This window comes from Dendrobium catenatum, unplaced genomic scaffold (assembly GCF_001605985.2).
Source record: "Dendrobium catenatum unplaced genomic scaffold, ASM160598v2 fragScaff_scaffold_29, whole genome shotgun sequence".
Lineage (NCBI taxonomy): Eukaryota > Viridiplantae > Streptophyta > Magnoliopsida > Asparagales > Orchidaceae > Dendrobium > Dendrobium catenatum.
The window spans coordinates 16,037-37,544 of NW_021318491.1; the positions used below are offsets into that span (position 1 = coordinate 16,037).

General features: G+C 36.0%; 1 protein-coding gene across 1 annotated transcript; it reads left to right on the plus strand.

Annotated features, from left to right (window-relative positions):
• Window positions 1-313: 313 nt before the first annotated feature.
• On the plus strand, window positions 314-21,180 carry LOC110097246. The gene is made up of 3 exons (XM_020823511.2): window positions 314-396; window positions 4,979-5,243; window positions 20,614-21,180. Exons 1-3 carry the CDS (start codon window positions 314-316, stop codon window positions 20,908-20,910), a joined length of 645 nt encoding a protein of 214 aa, XP_020679170.2. The 3' UTR covers window positions 20,911-21,180.
• Window positions 21,181-21,508: the final 328 nt, after the last annotated feature.

Consider the following 21,508-nt stretch of genomic DNA (forward strand, 5'->3'; position numbering starts at 1 on the left):
ATCTATAATAACCAGTTAGGCCAAGAAAACTGCGAATCTTGGTGACGGTGCTTGGCCTTGGCCAATATATTACAACTTTAACCTTGGCAGGATCCACTGAAATTAGGGGTGTCAATATTGGATATGACCTAAAAATTTCGGGTTTGGGTTGACCCGAACCCAAAACCTCTGTTTAAAATTGCGCAATAAGAGGCGCGCCTTGAGGCGCGCCTCTGCGCAATTCTGTCTAAAAGCGCCTCAAGGCGCACGCAATTTCGACACTGATTGAGGCGTACGCCTCACCCTGTGTGAGGCGCGCCTCAATTGCGCAATTATGGGTGAGGCGTACGCCTCATCCAAATGGTTTTCCTTATACCCACTTACCCTTCCAAAGACCCACTTGCTCGGTACCGCTAGGTATATGCTCGGTTCAACTAGGTATTTGCTCAGTACAGGTAGGTATTTGCTCGGTACAGCTAGGTATTTGCTCAGTACAGCTAGGTATTTGCTCGGTACAGCTAGGTATATGCTCGGTCGAACCCCGCTAGGGGGCAGCGCCCCCTTGGACCCCCGGCAGTCCAGCATATTATTCTATTCATCATCTTTAGTAATAGTTGTTAGTGTTAGTCTACTTCTTCATATTCATGCTTATTTTTTATGTTAGTCTACTTTTGTATATATTATGCACAACAAGAGGTTGAGAGAGAGGAGGTCGAGGAATAAGGGGTTGAAGGATGATGAGGACCCATTAGTGTGTGATGATGTGTCGTCTGATAATGAGTGATTCATAGATGATGAGACAGATTTGCCATTATCAGACTTACAGTTAGAAGATCTAAGTGTGGATGTCTTGAGGGGAGAAGCAGATCAAGTTGACACATCCACTAGTACTGTAGTTGGCACATCCACTAGCTCAGCAGCACAACAATCAAGTAAAGGTATTCCACACAACTTCTTATATGCTATTACATTATATTTATGTCAAGTGAGCAATGAACATGAATACATGATAATGATCTTTTATCTTAATGAACAGGGAAGAGAAAAGTGAGTCATGTTGAAGATGAAGATGACATGGCATTCATAGATACAATTGGAGAAGAAGATTCACTTGAAGACCCATTTAGTGATGGGATATGATTTCATTTTATATGTTTTTTGTATTTTGGGAGTTTTGTTAAACTAATATTTTGTGATTTTGTACTTTGGGACATAATTTTATTGCATCTACTTTCTTATTTTCCACTATTGCTATTATTTTCCTGCTAAAACCCTTAATTTTTCATTTACGCAATTCTGTGTTCGTGAGGCTTACACCTCAGACCGCCTCGAGGCTTACGCCTCGCCTCACGGACGAAAACCGCATCGAGGCGCAGTTACGCAATTTTAAACCTTGCCCGAAACGGGTCGGGTTTGTGTTCAGTAATTCGACCCGTTTCAAAAATCGGGTCGGGTTCAGGTTCGGGTTGACCCGTTGACCCGAAATTGACCTATTTTTTAACCTAAAAACCCATTTTTGACCTGTCAACCCGAGGTTGACCCATTTTGACCCAATAAGCAGAGATTGACCCGTTTTTGGACCCGAAAACTAGCAGTTTTTTGTTGACACCGGATCATTCGGGTTGACCTGGACTCGAATCGGGTCGGGTTCAAGTCCGGAAAACCGACCCGTTTGCAAAAATGGGTCGGGTTCGGGTTGACCCGAATAGTGCCGAGTCAATTTTGGGTTCAATCCGAACCCGACCCATGACCTGAAATTGACACCCCTAACTGAAATTATAGTTTCACTAACAAAGTGACCAAGAAATGCTACCTCTTGAAGCCAAAACTCTTCGAGAATTTGCATAAAGCTTATTCTCCTTAAGAATAATTAATGTAGCTCGGAGGTTTTGGGAATGCTCCTCATCACTCTTGGAGTAGATCAAAATATCATCAATGATTACTATCACAAATTGATATAAGCACAACATGAAAACTCTATTTATGAGATCCGTAAAAGCAACAAGGGCATCAGTCAACCCGAAAGGCATGACTAAAAATTCGGAGCCCACATCACGAATTCACGATGCTCATAAAGATTGGAAATAAATCTCACAACCTAATTAAATTATAAAAGAACATAATACAAATATCGCGGATTACATCCCTAACAAAGAATGATACGTTTACACAAAAAATAAATGACAATTACTTACAATGGTCGCCGCAAACTCCAACCTTGAAAGGGCTCGATTGACTACACAAAGCGACAATCCTACAAGAAGCAAAACCAAAAATAATATTAAGCATGTTCATCGAGGCATAATGAAGAATATCCCAATCAATCTTAAACGCACACTACTCCAACTAAACATCCAAACGACAACTATAATAAAAAAATGATAATAATAATCACTTACTCGACTTTGATCAATGGAGAAAGATGGAGGAGAAAGATTCAAACTTGATTCAAGAGAAAGAGAAAAATAAGAAGGAAACCCTTAACGACAACGTTGATTTAGGAAAACAGATCGAAGAAGATAGAAAAGAGGGAAGGGTGACTTTGATGGCTGTTGTGGAGAGAGAAACGAAGAAGGAAGTGTGGGGCTGCTGTTGTGAAGGAGATAAGAGGAGTAAGAATGATGACCTAAGTTGCGTATTGGGTTTAATTGGAGAGAGGGAGATTGACAGGGGTGGGAGGATTTCTAAACGGTGGAGAAATCACATCATTAACACGATTGAAGAAAGAGAACCTTGACTGGGAGCCGCTCTGGTCGCTCGTGTGCGAGGGGGCGAGCCAGCACGTGAAGGGGCGTAGGGAGTTTGACCAACCACTCGCTCAGGCTCGCCTGGACCTGGCCGGTTCGATTCAGGTATAACAGGTTATGGATGGGATTTAAAAAATTTTGAATTGCAATTACATTTAATTCAAATTTAAATTAAATTTATCCTATGCAACCTTATCTACTAGTTTAGGATGAGTAATTATTGTTCAGGCATATAATTATCAACTTTCTTGTATAAAATTCTTTTTTAAATTTCAATCTTACAGATATCAGTTGAATATGTGATTCTTTTGTGTGCAATATAAGTGTAGCTAATTTATTCTTAGGAAAATCATCTCTTTGTACATGCTTAAGGTCTAATTGTTGTTACTTTGCTATTTCTATTTATTTTTTATTTTATTTACATAATTTGATATTGAATTGTTTAATTCTCTTTATTTTGTTTAAAAAATAACATGCCGGAAATCAATTTGTGGGAATTAAATTCAATTGATCATTGATTTGTGTTTCTAATTCTTCATTGAATTTGTTAAAGGATTGTCCGTAGTGATTGAAGGAGAAAGTTCTTTCTTCAAGGTCATGGGTTTGAGTCTTATATTTTGCAATTTATCAGTCACCTTCTCACCTAACAAAAAAAAAAAAAAATCTTGACCAAATTTTTCATATTATTTCAGTTGGGATATAATTATAGTATTGCATCTTTACATTCAAAGAACATAAGTGTGTGAATTTTTTGGTAGTCTATGATATGTGAATCCTCAATTTCTTTTACATGTATTCATACTAAGCTTTATATTAGAAGTCCTAACCTTAATTTTCTACATCACCCATTTCTCCAATTGATCAAGCTTACAACTGTGTCACAACTTTAGCCCATAATGTCATGAGATGTGTGAAGCGAGACAATTTATTTTTCACACACACAATAACTAGCTTTAGTCATTTTCCATAGCAACATGATGTTTTGCTTCTAAAGTGATAGGGTTGGGAGTGATAGTTACTATGTAGGGCATGTCTTTCGAAATAAGGAGCTACAAATTATTTTTAATAATTTCACAAAATTTAAATGAATAAAATATATTGTTAGAAAAAAATTATCTTTACAATCCCATACGTTATCAATCTCCACGGTGTTGTTGATTCCGTGATGACTTTTTCTCACTAAACAACCCTCTTTATGGTAGAAGGGTACAACGCATTCCAAATCTCAACTATTTTAATCTCCAAAGCATCCTTATCTTTGCTATTTGTGGCATTCTTTTTAACTGACCTAATGTAGCATAGGAAATTTATTCTAGAAGATTCTAATATTTTGAATTATTTTAGGATTTATCACAATATTATTCAATTTAATCTTTATTATTTTAAATTAGATGACAGGATTTTAGGAACTATTTAGATTTTAATTCAAGTTAATTTGGTTTTATCTTAACGATTTCTTTATAATAATTACTTTTTGAATTATTGATTGAATGAATGAAAAATTGAAAGTTGGCTTTGCTTATTCTCTTACCCTGACTTATCTCTATTAACCGATAGGATCCTCTCTTCCTCCCATTATTCGATCTCACAAAATTTTGTCGCCAACATTCCTATAACACCCAACATTCCTATAACATTCCTATAATGGAGCTCAAATCCCTTATTTCGCTTCTCAAGGTCCTCCATTCTTCATTTCACTCATATCCGAGGCATTCAAAAGATCAAGGAAGATGATCGTGAAGAAATACATCATCAAAGGTCTATCTTCAAATTGGCAGCTATTCAAATGTTCACCTAATTAATTTGTCATTTGTTCCTAGTGAGAGCTTCTTAGGTGTCTACTCTAATTTTGTTACTTTGAAATTGGTTAACTTGTAGAATGCCATTTTTCTTCTAAGATTTTAACATCAGTTGTAGTTACTGGGTTTATAGATTTTAGAAGGAAATTTTTTCGATCAAAATTTCCTAGCTATTCAACTGATTGTTCCATTATCTGATTTGCATTTTTTTATCCTGGGGAGAAATTATTTATGGTTAGTTGTGACGCTAAGTCATGGTTTACACTTTTGAATGCCAGGACAACATGTGGAGTCTTCACAGTTAATTGCCATGCCTAACTAGAAGAAGTGATAATGTCCCTTCAGTTTGACTGCATACCGCCTTTTCTGGATTTTACTCTTTTTTTTTCAATTTATGAAAGGTAATAAATGAAAATTTTAGCCTAATTCATAGCTGTTTTTTTTTTAATGCAGGCTTGCAGGTGCCGCACTTGTTTCTCCAGGTTCTAACTACTGGTGGCCTAGTTTCCCAAAAAACTTATCTATTGATGCTTACAGAAGCCGACTTGCACAAGACCAGTGGGCAATTCGTGTTGCTCATTATGCACCCTCGTTAACTTATTGGTGGAACACGCAGAAATGGTTTCCTCCATTGAGCGTGATAGCTGGTAGCACCAACATCTTGTCAGACAAAGACAAAGAGCTTTTACCCAAGATATTGGCTAGAAAGCAGTACCAGGTATGTCAATTGAACTTTTGATTGTGCTTTTCTGGTGAAGCTGGAAGATTGACTGTTAAATATGTGCACATGCATGAAGGATGAATCTATAAAGAAATAGTAATAATTGTGGTTTTAAATATTCTTTCTTTGGTGATCACATAAATGAGTGGAAGCGCCGTTTGACTGGGTGACTTTCTCTGTGTGTTTTTCTAGTAAGTTGCTTGCTGGTGGAAAAAAGTGATGCATGATCAACAATATCATAAGTTAAATGTGGTCTCATAAAGAGTATTAGTGGGTGATGAGGATAGAACATGATCGCTGATGCAAACGAGATTGAACTCGATTAATAGCAGGGGGATGCCTCATGTTGTGGAAGGATGGCGTTAGAGTTGTGATCAATAACATACGATCTTTGTTTGAAGGTAGAAGTGTACGTTGAGGCAAGTGGAGGAAGTGATTAAGCAAGCAAGTGATGGAGACAGAATTGCTCAACTACTCATGCCTGTGGGTATCATGTGGAATGCAAAGCATGAATGAATGAAAATTCATGATCATGTCAAACCGTGATTAAAATGAGGAGAATCGTAGAGTATCTGTTAAGCTTCTGGAAGGATCAAGAAGATTGGGCATCTTTAGAGTAGATGCGATCGCTCAAAGAAAGAGAAGAGAGATGAGAAGAAAGGGGGAAACCAAAAAATTTATTCCATAATCCTTTTGTTTACAAGTAGAGATGTATTTATAATGTTTAGGTAGACCAATAAGTTACTATAGATCCGGTTAACCTAAAAAAAATAAAGAAAATACTATACTAGTGCTTTATTATACATGTGGACCCATATTATTTATGTTGCCAAAACAATGTTGTGATCATGTGGCATATGTTTATTCCTTATTCTTTGGTAGAGTTTCATAATTGTTGGTTGTTCTGTCTTGTTTGTAGCCCATTCTATGTATTTGGATTGTACAATTTTCGGATCTAAAATAATATGCCGATGTTTAACACCCCCATTTGGAAGATAATCTTATCCTCAAGGTTGAGAGAAAGAAAAGATGAAGAGAGTGCTGAAAATTTTTCTCATTTGGCATGATTGGGTAAATTAAATTTCCATTGTAACAGGATTTTTCGGTGGGATTGACTACGGAGTTGTATGCGTGAAGCTAGAATAGCATATGGTAGAAGGGGTTCGTTGTTATAACTGAAATTTGGTAGTGGTGAAGGGGTTAATGAAGGGGAACCTTTAAAAGGTTTAGAAGAGAGATAAAAAATTGGAAGAAATTTACTATCGGGAGGTAATTGTAGGCTATAGGCTGATGGGCTAAGCACGTCTTGAATTGTGAAAGGGCCAAAATATCTCTTAGCAAGTTTAGAATGGGTACGGTTAATAGCATAATTTTGTCAAAGAGGTTGTAATTTAATTATAACTAGATCACCTACTAAAAAGTGCAAATACCTGCGGTTACGATTGGCCATGTTTTTCATTCAATTTTGTGCTTGTAGTAAGTTTTGTCGTAGAGTTTGGAGAGTGTATCCTGATATGTTAAATGAGTATCAATTGCGGGAAGGTTGGAGGTTCCACGAATATAGAAAGGAATGGAAGGGGGAAGTCGGTCATAAAGAGCTTGAAATAGAAGACATTTTAATGGTTGTATAATAGGATGTATTATAGCACAATTCTGCCCAACAAAGAAAATATGATCATAACTTAGGTGTAGAGGATGTATAAGCACGAAGATATTATTCTAAACAATGATTGAGAACCTCTATTTGGCCAATGTTTGTGGGTGATAAGAAAAGCTAAAATGTAATGTGGTAGCACTTCGACTATCTCAATCGGATACTATGATTTTGGGAAAATCATGTAAGTGAACAATCATGTGTGCAAAAAGATTAGCAACTTTAGAAGCAAAATATTTGGATGTTAAGGGATCAAAATGAGCAAACTTGGATAAGCGATCAATGACTATCAAAATAACAATATAACCTTTAGAATTAGGTAGACCATTGATGAAGCCCATAGGTATTGGCAGAGGAGATAAAAATCCTGCCAAAGGAAGAGTAGAATATTTGATTTCTTGACAAATAAGACATTTGCTAAATAAGTCAGCAACATCTTGAAGAAGACTTGGCCAATAAAAATTAGCTCAAATTCATTTGATTGTCTTAAGAATGCCTTGATGAACCGCAAGAGGTGAGAAATGAATTTCTGTGAGGATTTGGTGTTTAAGGGCCGAATCTTTAGAAAGGTAAATACGATCTTTATAATAAAGAATATGGTCATAAAATTGATAAAGTGTATTAGAGAGCTAGTCGTTAGAAAGCTGAGAGGCAATATGAAGAATATCTGGAGAGTGAAGTGATTCTTTTTTATGTCTTTAATAAGAGAAAGAGAATTTTTTGTTAAGGCTAGTAAGGAAGGAGAATTCGAAGGGTCCTATGGTTGTCTAGATAAAGAGTTGGCGATGATATTTGTTTTTCCTGGCTTATATTCGATAGAAAAATTGAATCCTAAAATCTTACGAAGATAATATCGTTGATCTGGTGTTTGGATTACATTAGTTTCAAGTTCATGTAAGCTTTGATGATTGGTACGAATAACATTGCTTAACAAATAATGTCGCCATTTGGAAATAGCTTCAGTAATAACATATAATTCTCTTAGATAAGTTAATGATGTTGAGATTTTTGTGCTTAATTTTTTGCTAAAAAAGAAAATAGGATGATTATTTTGTAAAAGAACTGCACCAATGCATATGTTGGAAGCATCTATTTCAAGAATGGAAGTTTTAGTGAAATCAAGGCTAAGATCGGTGCAATTGTCATAGCTAATTTAAGATTTTAAAAAGCAGTAGAGGTTGTGTCATTCCATTTGAAGGAATCCTTCTTTAGAATATTGGTTAATGGAGCTGCTAGAAGTATAATGAGATGTAAATTGATAGCTAAAAGTATAATGAGATATAAATCAATGGTAATAGCCTACGAAACCTAAAAACGATCACATGTGGTGTAAAGAGGAGGGAACTGGCTAATTTGTTATAGAGATAATTTAAGTAGAGTCATGTTGGACGCATCCCACAGAGACAAAAGCCTTGAATGATTGAAGATTGACAAAATTGATATTTATTACGTTTTAGAAAAGTTGTTTGTAAGCATTGAAGAACTAGAGTAAGGTGATCAACATGGAGTTTGAGAATGGGGCTATATATCAAGATGTCTTCAAAGAAGATTATAACAAATTTACGAAGAAATGAGTAGAAGATTAGATTCATTAATGATTGAAATGTCGATGGAGCATTTGTTAGACAAAAGGCATAACAAAAAATTTGTAATGCCCCTCATGAGTTTGAAGCACAGTTTTATGAATATTGTGATGGTGCATTCTCACTTGGTGATAGCCTGAATGTAGATCAAGTTTAGAAAAGAAAGTAGCTCCATGCAGTTCATTTAGAAGTTCATCTATGATAGGTATAGGGAATTTATCTTTAATAATAAGGGCATTAAAGGCTCTGTAATCAACGTAAAATGCCTAGTGCCATAGCATTTTTTTACAAGTAAAACTGGACTAGAAAAAGGGCTATGGCTATGATGAATAATGCCAGCATGAAGCATTTTAGAGACTAATGTTCCATTGCATCTTTTTGGAAATTTGGATAACTATAAAACCGGATGTTAATAGGTTTAGATAAGGAGGCGACTACGATGATCAATGGTGTGAGGTGGTGGTAGGCCTTGTGGAAGTTGAAATAAATGTTGAAATTATTTGACAAGATTAGAGATGGAAATGGGTTAAAAGAGTTGTGAGTTTATCTATGTAGTCTGTCAATTGGTTGGTATGGGAGAAATAAACTAGTTATACGAGGTGTGATTGAAAAGTGAAGAGTTGAACGGTGGGTGAATGGGAAATGATTGCACGAAGCTGGTTAAAGGAAGTAGGATCATGTTGTAATTGGGGTTCGCCTGTTACTGTAATCTATATATTTTGATTATGGAAGCGCATTGTAAGGTTTTGATAATCATGTAAAACATGGCTTGAAGATTGTAGCCATTGCCTGCCAAGAACGATATCAGCACCATGAATGAATAGAATGAAGAGATCTAGACAGACTCAATAGCCTTGAATGATAATGTTTACTTGCGGACATTTAGAATTACAAGATAGTAAGTTATCACTGCCCACAAAAATGTTAAATTGTTTAATAGGTTGAGGACGAAGAGATAATTTGGTGATGCGGTGTTCTTGAATGAAATTATGATTACTACCAATATCAATTAATATTTACATATTATATTGTTAATTGTGCCTGTTAATCGAAAAGAACAAGGGTTGAACTATCTAGCTAAAGCATTAAGATTGATTTCGGGTTAAGGATTTGATTTTTCATCATTGATAGAAGAGAGAAAATAGTTATCCACCAAGTTCGAGTCATTGGTGCCGAGTAAAAGATAGAATTTATTTGGGCAACAATGTTGGGGGCCAAATTTTGCGTCACTGTTAAAACATAAAACTTTTTCATGGAAAAATTCAATTTTCATTAGTGAAAGTTTTTGGATTGGAAGATTTGGTGGTTTAGAGATGGTCGAGATAGAAGAGGGAAGAGAGAGGGGGGGGGAGGAGAAATGGGAGATGATGTCGTGGTTGAATTGAAGCTAGAATGTAAATAATTAGGTGTGGTATTTTTGAAAGGATGAGGGTATGATTTTCGAGAAGAGGAGGAAGGAATAGAAATATAGTTTGAATTTTTGCTTCATAATGATGTGCTAATTCCATAGTATCCAAGGGGAAGTAGGTCAGGCAAGAAGTTCACGATTTTTTTTTTTGTTTTAAGTCCTAATATGAAATAACTAATGAGTGTAGGTTCAGACAAAATTAGGGATTTTAAAAGCAAGGTTTTCAAATGTTGTTTGGTATTCTAGAATAGAACTTTGATGAGTTAATTTAGAAAGATTCCCCTGTAAATCTTCGTACATAGATATACCAAATCGCTATTGTAAGAAAAGGATAAAGTCAAGCCATGAGAATAATTGGCCTTTCACATGCAGAGAAATTGGTATGAAAACAGCGGTTGTTCTTGGAGGTATTGGAGGTGGAATGTGTGTATTTGATGTAGGCAGGGGGGGGGGTCAAAACAAGATGAAGATTTGTTTTGACCCTTGGGCTTTTGGTGTTCTTGGGTGAGACTTCGTTTCTTAGTTTTGAGCTCAAAATGCTGAAATTTTACTTGGTGTTAGCTCGTAAATGCTTGAGCTAAAGTTTTAGCTCAATGATTGGGGATTAATTGCTCTTCCTAGCTCATTAATCTATTTGCTATTCAGTCTTGAATTTATTTTGTAGTGGAGTTTGCCCCTTCTCCTCCCCTTTGTCTTTTCGTTTTCCTATGCTGGCTGATTCTCCCTTGCCTTGCCCTTTGGTTCCCGCGGCTGCTGCTTGGTTTCCGCGGCTGCTGCTTGGTCCCCGTGCCTTGGCCCTTGGATTCCCGTGGTTGGCTGCTCGGTTCCGTGGCTTTTTCTGCTTGGTTCCCGTGGTTTCTTTTCTATGTTTTGCTGAACCGTTTAGAGGCTTCTGTGTTGTGACTGTTGGCCTTTTATTTCCCTAAATCTGATAGGCTGTTTGGTGGCTGTTGAGTGGAGATTTCAATGGCTGCATCTCTGTTTTCTGTGCAGAATTCCTACTGTAGTTTTTGGAGACTTTTGGCCTTTCATTGGGTGTCTTTTGGCCTTATAGTTCCCATAAGTTAATAGGTTTAATTAATACTTTTAGGGGCTATTTAGCTGCCTTCATTTGCCTATAAAAATGGAGGTGTTTTGGCATAAAAAAAAGGAGGTGAAAAATTATGTTTTTTGGAATAAAAACCTGAGAGGTTTTTTTGGAAAAGCTTGAGAGTTTTGTCCACTTCTTCTACTCTTCTAGGAAAGCTTGCGAGCTTCTCCTCCTTCGTCTCGACCTCTTACATCTTTCTTCTCTCCGCAAGTTCGACGCCACCTGTATCTTTCTTCTCGAAGGAGGAAAAGCAAGTTTAAGTTTTTATATAAGTTTGTTTGAATCGTTTGTAAGCGTCGTTTGTAAGGAGTCGTTTTATAATATTAAAGTTGTAGTTTATTTTGTGCAAGTGTCGTCAATTTGTCTTATGTAATTTTGTTCTCTTTTAAAGTATTTTGTGTATCTTTTAAGTTATAGAAAGAGTTTCATTTGTAATAAAAAATTTGGGGCCCTCTCCCAAATTTTTGATTGCATCAAATTTGGTATCAGAGCCAGGTTGTATGTTTTGGTGAGTCATAGTAGTTGTTGTGTGTGTCATGAAAGTCTAGGTTTCTTTAAGTTGAGCTTTCTTTCTTTGAGTCTAAATTTCTTTTTGAGTTTTTATCAAAAAAATGGAAAAAGACAAAAAGAACGATTCAGTAAAAAATGAATGCAAGCCAAACGATCCTGAAGTCCCTCTTTCGATGGACAGATGGATTCCAACAGATCCGCTTCAAAACGAATTGTACAAACTTCAATATCACATGTTCTTATGTGATGAGAAATACGGGAAAAGGAAGAAATATCTTCAAGACCAATTCGAGAAAGAGAAAGAAGAAATCCTGAAGAAATTTGAGGCTAAAATTCAAGAGTTAGATGCACTCCCACCGTCTCCTCGGATCAAATCAAAAGATAACTCATCGGGAGATGAGTTTTTCAAGAAGGGGAGTCTGATGTAGGAGGGGGGGGGGGTCAAAACAAGATGAAGATTTGTTTTGACCCTTGGGCTTCTGGTGTTCTCTGGTGAGACTTGTTTTCTTGGTTTTGAGCTCAAAATGCTGAAATTCTACTTGGTGTTAGCTCATAAATGCTTGAGCTAAAGTTTTAGCTCAATGATTGGGGATTAATTGTTCTTCCTAGCTCATTAATCTAAAAATGTTTGCTATTAAGTCTTGAATTTATTCTGTAGTGGACTTTGCCCCTTTTCCTCCCCTTTGTCTTTTCGTTTTCCTGTGCTGGCTGATTCTCCCGTGCCTTGCCCTTTGGTTCCCACGGCTGCTGATTGGTCCCCGTGCCTTGCCCCTTGGATTCCCGTGGCTGGCTGCTCGGTTCCGTGGCTTTTTCTGCTTGGTTCCCGTGGCATCTTTTCTCTGTTTTGCTGAACCGTTTAGAGGCTGCTGTGTTGTGACTGTTGGCCTTTTATTTCCCTAAATCTGATAGGCTGTTTGGTGGCTGTTGAGTGGAGATTTCAATGGTTGCATCTCTGTTTTCTGTGCAGAATTCCTACTGCAGTTTTGGAGACTTTTGGCCTTTCATTGGGTGTCTTTTGGCCTTCTAGTTCCCATAATTTAATAGGTTTAATTAATACTTTTAGGGGCTGTTTAGCTGCCTTCTTTTGCCTATAAAAATGGAGGTGTTTTGGCATAAAAAAAAGGAGCTGAAAAATTATGATTTTTGGAATAAAAACCTGAGAGGTTTTTTGGAAAAGCTTGAGAGCTTTGTCCACTTCTTCTACTCCTCTTCTAGGAAAGCTTGCGAGCTGCTCCTCCTTCATCTCGGCCTCTTACCTCTTTCTTCTCTCCGCAAGTTCGACGCCACTTTGTATCTTTCTTCTCTAAGGATGAAAAGCAAGTTTAGGTTTTTTATATAAGTTTGTTTGAATCGTTTGTAAGCGTCGTTTGTAAGGAGTCGTTTTATAATATTAAAGTTGTAGTTTATTTTGTGCAAGTGTCGTCAGTTTGTCTTTATGTAATTTTGTTCTCTTTTGAAGTATTTTGTGTATCTTTTAAGTTATAGGAAGAGTTTCATTTGTGATAAAAAATTTGGGGCTCTCTTCCAAATTTTTGATTGCATCAGTATTGAAAACAGCGGCTACAAAAGGTGAAAGACGAACAACAGTTTTTTGGACTGGATGTAGCTGCTGGCAGCAGTTCTTGAAGTTTAGAGAAGAGATGGCTATGTGTAGAAGTTCTAGCAGCTGATTTCTGTGGAGGAAGGCTGCGTTTGAAGGCTGACCCGTGGAGTGGAAGAAGAACAGCAGGTTGATGCTGTTGCTGTTGGAGTGGAAGAAGAACAGTTTTTTTGGACTGGATATAGCTGCTGGCAGTAGTTCTTGAAGCTGTCCTGAAACCTGTGGTTGAATCATGCGGAGAAGGGAGTCCTAGGTGAGGGCTTCCTCAGTGCAGTTGGAATCCTGCGATCAGGGAAGACCTGCTGTGGCTGAATGAGATCGGCAAAGACATGTTCTTGTGGCTGAAATCTGTCGAAGAGAGCTGCAAATGAGGGCTGCTTGTGGATGACTGGTGGAGACTGCTGAACGGCAGGAAGAGGAGGTGGGGATGTGAGTTTAGTGCAACGTAAGCACCATTTGTTAAGCTTCTTGAAGGATCAAGAAGATTAGGCACCTCTAGAGTATGTGTGAACTCCCAAAGAAAGAGAAGAGATATGAGAAGAAAGGTGGAAACAACAAATTCTATTTCAAAATTGTTTTGTTTATAAGTAGAGAGGTATTTATAATATTTAGGTAGACCAACAAGTTACTACAGACCCGGTCTACTCATTACAACTAAAAGAAAATACTAGACTAATGCTTTGTTACACATGTGGACTCATATTATTTACGTTGCCAAAACAATATTGTTGTCATGTGGCATATGTTTCTTCCTTATCTTTGGTAGAATTTTGTAATTGTTGGTTGTTCCGTCTTGTTTGTAGCCCATTCTACGTATTTTGACTGTATAATTTTCGGATCCAAATTAATATGCTGATGTTTAACAGTATGCGTGTGAGAATCATTGGACTTTGATACTATATCATCAAGGTAGCAAGGAGAGGAACTTGTGTTAGGAGATAGAATTGATAGAGGAGAAGAAAGAAGATAAGAGGAGAAACTAATTTTTAAATCATTATGTTGATCAAAATATGGAAGCAGGATTACACAAATAAGATAATTCAAAATGAACGTAAATCTAATCTCAAAAAAATTAAAATTCAAATCAAATTCCCAAATTAATAAATAAATTTTGATGTCAATGAAGCTAGGAAGTTTTCATCAAATGGAATTCTTGTAATAAATTCTGCATCAAGATCCACTACCATAACTCTCCGGATCCTTCATTCAAAGTTAAGGTTTGATTTGAAGTAGATTTCTTAAGCTATCAATAGTTGTAGTCATTTTTTATGGATGATTTATGTGTAGTTACATTGCTTAATTAGGGATGGACTTTTTCTTTCTTCTCGTTGATGTTAGTTGTCAATAAGGGATCATTTGTTTGCTTGATGTTACAAAATCATATTTTGAATAACTGAGAAATTTACTGGACCTTGTCATGGTTGGATGTAGATAGATATCAATATTTAATATTGGATTTAAACTCTTTACCTTCAAAACCCTTAAAAAGTGATTGTTTTATACACATACAAAGTAATTGAAATGTGGGCTCCAAAACACTCATGCCCCGACCTTGATACATGATTGGCGGAGTATTTTGACTGATTAAGTTTCAGGTGATATTTTTAAAAGGCATATTAAGTCAGACATAAGATACTATTTAGATATTTCACCGGCATTAAATAGGCACTATATATCCAACGCATATTAGTTATAGTTTTATATATTTAAGATCACAAATTTATCACATTTTACTTAAAATGGATGGCGGAGGGAAATGACGATGAACTCAATCATGTTCATATAGTTCAATAGTCCCAAATTGTCGTGTTCCCTAGTATGCTTAGTTAGAGGACGTAATCGATCTAATCCAACTGAATGGTCATTTTTACAAGCATAGGTTGTTTTGTCTAAGGGTACCTTGTAGACATTGGTTTGATGTTTGTCTATGGAATAAATTCAAGTTCTCCTTAGCTAACAAAGAGCTTTATGCCTTGTCAACTTTACCCTATACTTCATTACTTAAGGGTGCTAATCATTGGTGAACATATGTGCTTTGATCATGATTGTAATATAGCGGCGCTTATCTGTGATAAAACCACCTGGTTAGAGGGCCTCGTTCATAACCATTTAACATGTGGAGCCATTTGGGCTAAATTACCGATCCTATGAGGCCATTAGGCCAAACCAGCTCAAGGACACATGCTACGTCCTTACTGGCGAAAAATTTATTTAAGATTGAATCTTAGTGAAATTCTCGACAAGATATTTTCTATTTGTGAGTTAAAGTTATTTTTGAATCCATCACACTTGTTAAATAGTTGCGGAGATTTGAATTTTGTTTTAAGTTATAAGTAATTAATTTCATTTAAAATATTAAATTTTGACATTGAATGTTAAAAATTATAATAAATTTTAAAATTGGCCTCCACAGGTTGACATTCACTTTTAACACAAGCTCCATCAATGAGACATTGAAGTCGTTTAAGAATATATGTATTTTATCAGAGTTTAGGAGCATTTAAAATGATATAATTTCCTTCGGTTGAGATTCACTTTCAAAACAACAATCATTGAGGTTTTAAAAAGATCATATTTTGTTATTTAAAACTTGTAAACTATGTTTTTCCACTAACAAAAGAATGGGGCCAACTATTGATCTCGTGAACTATTATATAAATGTTGAAGCCAAAAGCTAGCTTGCATTTTTATGATGAATGTTTTTCAAAGAAGCTTTGAAGGCCGAATGTGAATGTAAGACAAATATCTTTGCAGATTTCACGGCTATATATTCATTTATAAATTCATGTTATGTCAACTCTAGTCTTTTTAAGGAGGAGGATTGGACTTGAAATTTAAGTTTATGCTTAATCTATGTAGCAATTTCGGACTTTTGGTTTATGAGTTCGATACATCAGTTGGAATACATTCCAATGATTAAATTAAAAAGGGGTAATTTTAATTTAATTCACTTTTTGCTTAGAATTTTGTGTGTGAATGATTAGCATGTTTGTCAAAGCACTTGCGAGTAATTAAAATTTCTTTTTAGATAACGTGCACACTCTTTGATGTGTTTGTATGATGCACTTGTTGGCTTTTTAGTTTACATGCATAGTACAAAATCATGCTTTTAATTTGCACGCTTTTTAATGTGCTCATGTGATACACTTGTATGAATTTTGATGTATTTGTGTAATATGTTCGCATGTTTTTAATTTATTTGTATGCCTTCTGATGACCCTTTTAGTAGAGATGTATTAAATCCGGCATATGTTAAAAAAGGTGGAGGTAGATTTAAAAAGACTTGGTTAGAAAGTATAAAAAATGACATTTTTATTAGATTTAAATGTGATTTTGACTTTTAATAGGACGCAATCTTGAAAAAAGATTCATATAGCCAACCTTACGTAGTGGATTAAAGGCTTGTTATATATATTTTTTATCATTTTAATTTAAGTACACTTTCAATGAAAAATTTGGCAGCATCCCCCCATAGGGGGGCATCATAGGGAGTACTACGATCTATGCACCACACATATCAAAAGCGGGATAGTCAATGTTGTGTGACACCGTAGTTGAGATCTTCTACCCAACACTCTTATGAGAAACACATGAGATATTCAGGCACTTATTTAAAGACATGCAAATTTTTCGCCACGTTAATAAAAATGCTTATAGGCACATAAAATTTCCCCACCACACTAAGGAAAGCACATATCGGGCTTACCCATCATGTCACGAACGTCGCGCATGAGTTTCCTCATCGTGCTACGAAAAAGCGCATGCAAGGTATGCACATCGGGACACGCCCCATCTCTAACGGGATTTTGAGTTTTGTGAGTGTTATACTTAGGCACATGTGAGGCAGTGGTGACAAATTATGAGGCGAAGGAGAAACACAAACATTTTTCTCTTGTTTTTATTCTTTTCTTACTATATATATATATATATATATATATTCAATTTTTGAGAGAGAAAAGAGTCGCGACAGAGAAGCATGCCATGTGTTTTCAATAGGGGAGGGTTTGGTGTTTGTTCTTGTGCGTGAAGAGAGAAAATGAAGGCTTATTAAATTTTTTTATTTATTATTTTTGTGTGCAGTCAGTCGGGTGAAGGTATGTGTGATATGATTCGTCACTGAATAGCAGCCTATTTGATCAGGATGTTGATAGGATATATATTAAAATTTAATTAAAAATAATATGAAAAAGAAATGTGAATTGACCCTTGTATGATTCTTGTATGATTTTTCATTTTTCGTGTGCATCTCGGTTTACATGCTATCATCTCGTGTGTGAGTGAATTTGTGTTTTTTCATCATGTAATAGCCCATGAAATGTGGGTGTCATTTCTAGGTATTTTTCCTGTTGGAGACGCAATGAGAAAGCCTGTTTTGAGAATGGAGTTTGTTCGAGCAATTTTGTGTAATATTGCACATGTAATCCATTTCTTTATCATGATATGCCAAATTTCATAAGAGCAATTCTTCTTGGATAAATTTGATGTTCTGGATAGAACGACGTAGTCCGTTTTGCAATCGGATGACATTTGAGCAGCTTCGCATAACATTATGTTTGTAATTCATTGTTTTTGGTCGCGGTCGCTGGAATCATTTGCAAAAGGTTTCTCTTAGTGGTGTAAACAAGTCTAGCCGAGCTCGAGTTTGGGCTAACTTGAGCTCGGCTCGTCAATTGAGAGACAAGCTCAAACTCGAGCTCGAGCTCGTGTTAAGCTCATATGGTAAGCTCGAATCGTGAGCTTGTTTTACCAGAGAAAGAAGTCTGGAAGCCTGGTCGTTGGAGTTATAGCGTGCTTGAGCTCCATTCATGAGGTTCGCCATAGAAGGAGATTAGGACATCCAACCCGTGTGCTTTCCTTCCCGGAGAAAATGAGGAAGTGAGTACTATGGTCGTCAGAGTTAAGTCGAACTCGTGCAGTAGCCTATTCGAGGAGATGTTGAAGAAGCTTTTTTTGGGAGAAGAGAGGAGTGGGTTAAAAAAAAAAACTAATAATATATTTTTTAAAAGCCGAACTAAAGCTGCAGTTTGCTTTTAATGCATTAAATGCAATTAGTACTTTGAGGCTTTTTAGCTGTATTTCAAAAAATAGCTGATTTTTTAAATAATATAGTTTTTAATTATTATTTTTAATATTAGTATAATCGAGTCAGATCGCGAGCCGACAAGCTGAGTCCTATTAAGCTCGAACTTGAACTTGAGCTCGTTTAATATGCAAGCTCGAGCTCGAAATTTGATAAGATCGACTCGTGAGCTCTTTATCAAGTTGAGTTCGAGCTGGCTCGGGTCACTTACACCCCAAGTTCCTTTTTAGTAAATTTGATATCCTGGACACAACAATGCAATCTGTTTCATGGTTAGAGATTGTTTGGGCAATTTTGCATGACGTCGCGTACCCCGCATCACATTCGCCATTGCTTGATCGAGTTGCATGCGAGCAGTTCTTCATTGGTAAATTCAGTATCCTGAATGCATTAGACCTATTTCTCCAATAGACGATATTTGAATTATTCGAGTTGCGGTCGAGGCATTTCAAACCTGCTACGTGTGACATTACGTTAGGTGGTTGCTGTGAGGTATTTTGAACTTATTACACATGCAACATCGCATCATTTGAATGCCATTCTTGTCGCCTTTGCTCGCACCGATTTTTTGGATTGTATGTGAGGTCAACATGATAATATAATCATTAATTTCTAAATCATCTTTTTGTGTTCAATGAACCAAATGAGCCCTAAATAGAATTATTATTTTCCCATTAACTCTACCAAAAATAAGCGGGGGTAACTTGTATAATTTTCATAATAGCTTTGTTCTATCTTGAATATTTACTTCGTTGCCATTTACAATTGTTAAGTGAACCTTCATAGGGCCATAAAAAACAGTATCGTTTATTCTCTACTTTGGGAAAAATTAAGCACGGGTTAGGCATAAGGCAGCAATGAGACATACTTTAATTTATAAAGAGAATAAAAGAGAAATATACGGAATATAGTTATCAAACTGGTCTTGAAAATTTTGGTACTTTATTCGAGTGTTGTGACAGGCATTAATAACTGTTATTTATGTCATATATGAACAAAGTCTAATCACAGTTGCTTGTAAGACACAAAATCCCCGCCAAATGTGTCCTTGTTTATGATTGTAATAAGTTCCTCTAAAACCTTTAAACCAATTAACTTTTGTTTTACTTAGAACTAAAGCAGGTATCGATTCATCTTACTTTTAAGGAAAAACCTTGTTTTGTGTTTGCTTATACTTTTTTTATATTTTACAAGGGATAATTGCACAAGTTTTAGTTCTATATGCATGGCTTTGATATTTTGGAGGGGGGGAAGTTGCCAGCAAACTATTAAGATTTAAGATATACATTTTCCTTTCTGAAATTCTTCTTAAACATATCTACGTTTATTCATTTTACCTTAAAGTATCATTTGTGATTTTGATTTATAATATTTTAAGTATCATTTGTGAATTTGATTTGAAGTATTTTAGCATAGAAGAGTGTATCATAGTTGCAGAGATGGTTACTTCTGGAAACAATTCAATTGCATCCATTAACTTAAATGATGTGTCCTTAAAAGATGATTAGATTTACAGTAATTTTCTGTCATCATCATTAACCTTATTTCAAGAATTTGTAGCCATTTTATATAGATGCTTTATGAAAAATTGCATCCAGTCATTGGGATCGGTAAGTTACAGATGTAAATAGCTGTAATCTGTTTCAGTGTCCTTTTATCTATAAATAGAGTTATCATCATCTCTTGTATTATACTTAAAACTATAGATTATAATTTGTACGCTTGATACTTTTATTTTTTGTAATTATCATGTAGTTTTTACTTGGCCAACATTTTATCTTCATTATTTTTGCTATTAAAGTGAATCTTCATGCTTCGTTTGGGACGGCTTTTTTACTGCTTCTTAAAGCAGCTTTTAAGTACAAAAATTAATTTTTTTTATTAGGAAGCTTTTTTAAGGAGCAATATGAAAGTCATACTAAACGAAGTCTTAGGCTTCGTTTGGGACAGCTTTCTTACTGCTTCTTAAAACAGCTTTTTAGTACAAAAATTAAAATTTTTGTACTAGAAAGCTGCTTTAAGAAGAAAGAAGAAAGCTGTCCCAAACGAAACCTTGGTGGGCCATCAAAAAGCACCACGAACTGATGCTCCACTTGGTAAACATCAGGCACAGGTCAGGCAACAAGGAGAGTTCTACTCTCTCCACCGCGATGCTTTTTAAAGCAGCTTTCTAGTAAAAAAAAATTAAGCAGCTTCCAAGGAAGCAGCTTCCAAGGAAGCTGCTTTAAGAAGCCTTAGAAGCAGTAAGAAAGCCATCCCAAATGAAGCCTTAGACTTCGTTGGGGACGGCTTTTTCAATACTTCTTAAAGCAACTTTTTAGTACAAAATTTTTAAATTTTATACTAGAAAGCCGCTTTAAAAAGCAATAAGACTTCCCAAACAATGCCTTAGTGGGCCATCAAAAAGCACCACGAACTGATGCTACACTTGGTAAACATCAGGCACAGGTCAGGCAACAAGGAGAGTTCTACTCTCTCCACCGCGACTTGATAGTCGCTTACTGCAGTTGGGAATTTGACCCTATGGATCTTAAGAACCCCTTTCCAGATAGTAAAGGCTCAGTCCACCTATGGCATGGTGCCCAGGATCAAGCTGTGAATGTATCTCTTTCTCGCTACATCAGCCAAAAGCTTCCATGGGTTCAGTACCATGAGGTCCCAGATGGAGGTCATTTTTTCCCACATGCTGATGGAATGAGTGATACAATAGTGAAGGCGCTGGTGCTTGGAGATCAATAATATAGCCTGCTGTACAAGTTTTGAACTCCTTATTCAGGTGCATATTTACTTGACTTTGATTTCCACCTTAGAATTTCGAGTATGTGAGCAAATTTTTTTAAGTCTTTTGATTTGATGATATCATTTTCTCTTGCTGTGAGGTATTAGTATTGATTGTAGTTCTGTTTTTTGTGACGATATTATCTTATGAAGCCATGATTTATGTAATGGTTTGGGTCTTTTTAGTTGCCATTTGATTCAAAATCTAGATTTGGTTGAATTTGATTTCTATCTTTATGCTCAACATCTTTACAGCGATAGATAATTCTGAGTGAGTAGTGCACTAATTTCAAATTGATTGTTACATAGCATATAACAAATCATAGACGTTTTGTGCCTATTTATTTGATGACTCTTCTGTATATTATTGAAACTGTGTTCTAATTGCATCATAAATCAAGTTCTCGAATGTCCTATCATTTGTTTCCTCAACTATGTTGGAACTTGTTGACGGCATGTCTTGGTCTTGATATGGAGCCCCTCACAACTTTGTCACCCTTTGTAACACTTGCACAAGCTTCACCACCCCAAAATGGTGGCTAGTTAAAAGATATTATTT

Bases quoted from the DNA above. Each gene is read 5' to 3' on its own strand.
- LOC110097246 (XM_020823511.2), top strand. From the start codon at position 314: ATGGGTGAGGCGTACGCCTCATCCAAATGGTTTTCCTTATACCCACTT. The intron at 397-4,978 runs GTATATGCTCGG...TTTTTAATGCAG, and splicing joins CACTTGCTCGGTACCGCTAG to GCTTGCAGGTGCCGCACTTG. The intron at 5,244-20,613 runs GTATGTCAATTG...GGTAAACATCAG, and splicing joins TGGCTAGAAAGCAGTACCAG to GCACAGGTCAGGCAACAAGG.